The sequence below is a fragment of the Capsicum annuum genome, chromosome 9 (genome assembly GCF_002878395.1).
Source record: "Capsicum annuum cultivar UCD-10X-F1 chromosome 9, UCD10Xv1.1, whole genome shotgun sequence".
NCBI lineage: Eukaryota > Viridiplantae > Streptophyta > Magnoliopsida > Solanales > Solanaceae > Capsicum > Capsicum annuum.
Window position 1 is genome coordinate 4,785,854 of NC_061119.1, and position 5,871 is coordinate 4,791,724.

General features: G+C 31.3%; 1 protein-coding gene across 1 annotated transcript; it reads left to right on the forward strand.

Moving 5' to 3' along the window:
• The first annotated feature begins 1,544 nt into the window (after positions 1 to 1,544).
• On the forward strand, positions 1,545 to 5,606 carry LOC107842245 (UDP-glycosyltransferase 86A1). Its single transcript, XM_016686001.2, has 2 exons — positions 1,545 to 2,100; positions 4,406 to 5,606. Exons 1-2 carry the CDS (start codon positions 1,551 to 1,553, stop codon positions 5,353 to 5,355), a joined length of 1,500 nt encoding a protein of 499 aa, XP_016541487.2. The 5' UTR covers positions 1,545 to 1,550; the 3' UTR covers positions 5,356 to 5,606.
• The last annotated feature ends 265 nt before the right edge of the window (positions 5,607 to 5,871 follow it).

Genomic DNA, 5,871 nt, shown 5'->3' on the forward strand with positions numbered 1-5,871 from the left:
CAATTGTTGTTGATTTCAAAGAAGAATCAGTTCAATTTGATTCAGCATCACAGGGTTGCTTTAGAAGAAATTGCTAAGAAAAGATGCAGCTGTTAATGGTGAAAAACTGAAATTTGAATTATGAAGTTATAACGGATGTCCCTTTTTTAAGAGTTTTAAATGGAAAAGGAATCAACATATGTACTTGATTGATAATTATACCATATATAGCTCAAGTAATTTCAGTTAATTAAACGAAGTAACTTTTTTGTAGATGTATTTTTACAGCAATATTTTTTAAAAATACAAAATATAAATGCTATAAAATGTAATTATGAAACTGTTGCTATAAAACTAATAATTAGGCTCTTAAGTATGGTACTTCTCAATTTTATTAGTTAGGTGAAAGTTTCTAATCCTACAAAGATTTTCTTTTTTCTACATTTTTATTTTTGTTGCTATATTCATCAACTTCACATATCATGTAATTGTCCCATTTTTTAATTTAAACTTGGTTTAATAATGGGGATATGACTTGGAATATTCAATAATTAGCAAGATAGTTAGTAAGAAACCTACAAAAATGTAAACGAAAGTGCCTTTTTAAAAACAATTAAATTTATTTTTAACGGACACATGATGTACTTAACAGATTTTTAAGGTATTAAAAGACAGTCGAGTGTACAAAATATCTCACGTTGGTAATGTTAAGGAAAGGGCTACACCTCAAGAAGTGTAATGTAACCGCAAGTATTAGTGACTGTTTTTATAACTTAGATTCGTGATCTATAAATCACACAGAGATAACTTAATTATTGCTCTAACGTAATATATATATATATATTTCCTCTAAAAGATCGAATCTAGACAAATTTATTGAGGTTCTATAATTTCAGTTGCAAGTATTATATATAGTATTCCGTTTTATTATAAAAAAATAAAATCCAAATTTCAGATATTCTTTTATCCCTTCCTAAAAACTTCCGTCCTTTCGTTCTCGTGGTGACTTGAACTCACAAATTTTTTATTTTACCCTTTGATAAATTTAGTTGAAATTGATCAACCGGCTAAACATAATTGGTCTAAAATAATAAAATACAAAAATGAGCCGGCAGGGGTCAGTTAAATATTTTACTATAAGTTACATTTCTCTGTCATATTACTTGGCAGCCATCTAACTCAATCAACTTGTGCATCATTTGTGTCGGATTCAGAATTTAAATTTAATTGAGTTTATATTTTCCACAGTTTGTAACAATAAATTTATTGTACTTTATTTTTTCCGCAATCTGTAATAGTAAATCTATTGTACTTTTAAAATTATGAATTCAAATATTATTCTTCCTATTCTATGATTTTTTAGCCGTCTAATATCCAAAATAAGCTGGCTAAACTATTCTAAATTTTATTTATAGTAGGTGTTGAACCCCCTTCGACTAAATTTTCTTTAAATATTAAACTCATTAATTGAAATTCTGATCCGCCTTTATTATCCACCATCATTATTTGTGGACTACTATATAAATATATATACCCATTTTTCCACTATCAACAAGAAGCAAAAAACAACAATGACAAAAAGTAACCAAAAACCTCATGCGATAATAATTCCATGCCCATTTCAAGGCCACATAAATCCTAGTATTTACCTTTCACTAAAACTTGCAACAAAAGGCTTTACCATAACATTTATCAACACTGAGTCCATCCATGCCCAAATAACCAAATCACAAACATTAGATCAAAACTCAACAACAACAACAAAAACTCATGACATATTTGGAAAATTTCAAGAATTTGGCCTTGACATACATTATCAAACAGTTAGTGATGGTTTTCCCTTAGAATTTGATCGATTTTCGGGGTCGAATAACGGGGAGTTTTGGGAAAGATTGTTGATAAATTGCCCTATACATGTTGATGAAATTGTTGGGAAGTTAGTAGAATTGGAAAATCCTAAGCCAACTTGTTTGATTGTTGACACTTTCTTTGCTTGGGGGACAACAATTGCTAATAAGTATCAACTTGTTAGTATTTCATTCTTCACTCAACCTGCTTTGGTATTTACTATAGACTATCATCTTCACCTTCTACTCAAAAATGGACATTTTGGTTCAAATGGTAAGTACCCCCCCCCCCCCCCCCCCCTCCTGCTCCCCGATAATATTTATATTGCGTGGATTCTTCAAAAATGATGTTGCATACGTGTCTAATTTTCCCAAGATGTATGCACTATTTCTTGAGGATTCGATACTGATCACTGGACCGACGACATTTTTGGAGAGTCCGAACAGCATAGTAGACAATGTCATGTAGAGTTATTCACTTGTATTGTCATCTAACTTGTCTAAAATGATGTTTGTTGGGTTCGAAATCGAGAGGGTGTCATGCGGAAGTTATGAGTTGCAAACTATGAGACGATAAATAAGATGACAATGAAAAACAATACTAAAAACATAATTTCATATATGATTTGGCCAATTGGCCTACATATAAAATCTAATATTAAAAATAATATTAAAAAACATAAAACTAATGAGAGAGGAAATCTCCTCCTAAACGGAACTCTTAAAAAACTACATTGTAGAGGCTATTGTGTTATGGTATGAGAAGGGGGTCTTCTATTTATAGATGTCCAAAACCTTTCCTCCAAGAAAGAGGTTATCCAAATATGGAAAAAGTTTTATATTTTTCTTTTAGGAAAAATAAAAGTAATTATGGTACTACTTTTATTTTCCTTCAATAGAAAATTAAAACTCAATTTTGGTAAGAAAATCAAGACAAAAACCCTAACAAATCTTTCCTTTTTGGCTAGATTTTCTTCGGTGATTCACCTTCTTCACATATTTGATCTTTGTTCTTCATATAGTCTTCATCACTGCTGCTTGACATGTTTAAAAATGGAGCTTTTGGGGTTAAAAATATATGAGCCCTTTTCGGGTTAAAAATATTGAAGCCCTTTGTAGGGTTAAAAGTAAGCTTTATTTTCAAATATGTAACAGCAGAATTGTAGAAAATATTATTGAAAATCGTCTCCACATGTAGTTTTTGGACATATATCTTCATTATCATCAAATTGATTTCAACTTTATTCAACAATTGTACCATCGAATCATTGAACCGTGGGGTTTGATACCACTTGTTGGGTTGGAAATCGAGAGGGCGTCATGCAGAAGCTATTAGTTGTAAACTATGAGCCGATAAATAAGATGACAACGAAAAACAATACTAAAAACATAATTTTATTATATGATTTGGCCAATTAGCCTACATATAAAACCTAATATTAAAAATAATCTTAAAAAGTATAAAACTAAACTAATGAGAGAGAAAATCCCCCTCTAAACGAAACTCTTAAAAGACTACATTGTGGATGTTATTGTGTTATGGTATGAGAAGGGGGTCTTCTATTTATAGATGTCCAAAACCTTTCCTCCAAGAAAGAGGTTAGCCAAATATGAAAAAAGTTTTATATTTTTCTTTTAGGAAAAATAAAAATAATTATGGTACTACTTTTATTTTCCTTCAATAGAAAATTAAAACTCAATTTTGGTAAAAAAAATCAAGGCAAAAACCCTAACATATGTCTGATTTCCTAAGATGCATGCATTATTTTTGGAGCACTCGACACTCACCGACCTGATGATATTTTTGAAGAGTTCTTGCTCACTTGTATTGTCAACTAACTTGTCCAAAATAAATATGATTGGTAATCTATTATTTTAAGCTAGGCACCTACTACAACATGTTAAAACACATTGATCGCATAAAGTAGTTTACAAACACCAAGGGCTATCAGTATAGCGAATAAGATTCCTTCACTCCTAATTAATCAAAGGTGCTGTGTTTGTGCTTCAACTCCCCCCCTCCCCCCCCCCCCCCCCACCCCCTCCTTGAAAAATAGGATTAAATTTCATATACACTGACAATTTATATTGTGCGGAGTCTTCAAAAATAATGTTACTTACGTGTATGATTTCCCAAGATGCATGCATTATTTCTGGAGAATTCGATACTCACCAATCCGACGACATTTTTAGAGAGTCCGAACAGCATAATAGACAATGTCATGTAGAGTTATTCACTTGTATATTTTAAATATGATTGGTAATCTAAAATTTTAAGCTAGTCACCTGCTACAATATGTTAAAATACACGCTGATAGCGTAAAGTAGTTTACAAACACCAAAGGGTATCAGTATAACGAATAAGATTTCTTCGCTTTTAATTAACCAAAGGTGTCGTATTTGAGCTTAAAAGCGGCACAATCTAAATTTATTGAGTTAGTGAGTTTCGAATACCAGCTAATTATAAAAAGTAAAATTAACTTTGCATGCATGCACATTGTTTTTTTTAAGTTTACTTCATCATAATGTTGATTTTATATGCTAACTTTTTTTTACTATTTTTTTATTTTTTTTTGTAGATAATAGAAAGGATACCATAGATTATATACCAGGAATTTCAGCAATTGATCCAAGTGACTTACCTTCTTATTTCCAAACAAAAGAAACATCAACTATTCTTCATCAAACTATATACCAAGCTTTTGAAGATGCCAAAAAATCAGAAATTATAATTTGTAACACAATACAAGAACTTGAGTCCAAAGTAATTTCAACATTCCAAGAAAAAACAAAAAAAAACTTTTATGCTATTGGTCCAATTTTTCATGATCAAGTCATCAACTCATCAAAAAAAGTCAAAATTTCCAAAAGCTTATGGCCAGAATCAAATTGTTTGGAATGGCTAAAAAATAAACCAAATTCTTCAGTATTATATTTTTCACTTGGTAGTTTATTTAATCTAAGCAAAGAAGATTTTATGGAACTTGCTCAAGGATTAATGCTTAGCAAAGTGGATTTTATTTGGGTACTTAGACCTAATTTGACGATTATCGATGAAACAGATAATTATTTACCATCTGAATTTAAAGAAAATGTAGATAAGGGGTTGATTGTATCGTGGTGCGATCAGCGTGACGTGCTGTCACATCCAGCGGTCGGAGGGTTTCTGACTCACTGTGGATGGAATTCGATTCTGGAGAGCTTATGGGCAAGTGTGCCAATGATATGTCATCCTATAGGTGTTGATCAACAAACTAATAGAAAGTTGGTGGTTGATGAATGGAAAGTTGGGATTAATCTTTGTGATAATTATTATAATAATAATAATAAATCAATTATCACAAAGGAGGAAGTAGCAAAAAAGATTAATTTTTTGATGAGTGAAGAAAATTCAGAAGAGTTGAGGAATGTTGTTAAGGAAGTGAAAAAGACTATGGAAATTGCATTATTAGCCAATGGAAGTTCAGAGAAAAACTTTGATTTGTTTATTGAGGATGTAATGGCTAAAACACAAATAACAACTTCATAGAATTAAATTTACATTGTATGGCTACTTTTGTAAGACCACGACCTCGGTTGTGGAATTTCACCGATATTGGCTACTTTTGTAAGATAGCCTTGAATGGCTAATTTTGTAAGATGCCGATCTCACTTGTGAAATTTCACTGTTGTACATGTTGTCTACTTTTGTAAGATAGCCTTGAATGGCTACTTTTGTAAGACCCCGACCTCACTTGTGAAATTTCACCGTTTTTGGCTATTTTTGTAAGATAGCCTTGACTGGCTACTTTTGTAAGACCCCAATCTCACTTGTGAAATTTCACCGTTATTGGCTACTTTTGTACGATAGCCTTGAATGGCTACTTTTGTAAGATCCCGATCTCACTTGTGAAATTTCACAGTTGTTGGCTACTTTTGTAAGATAGCCTTGAATGTCACAATTGTTTTTGGGATTCTTCTCTTTTTTTCCACATTTTGATATATTGGAAAATGAAAATTGTACACTTATTTCATGTGGATGAAAAATTGCTTTATATTGAAATTT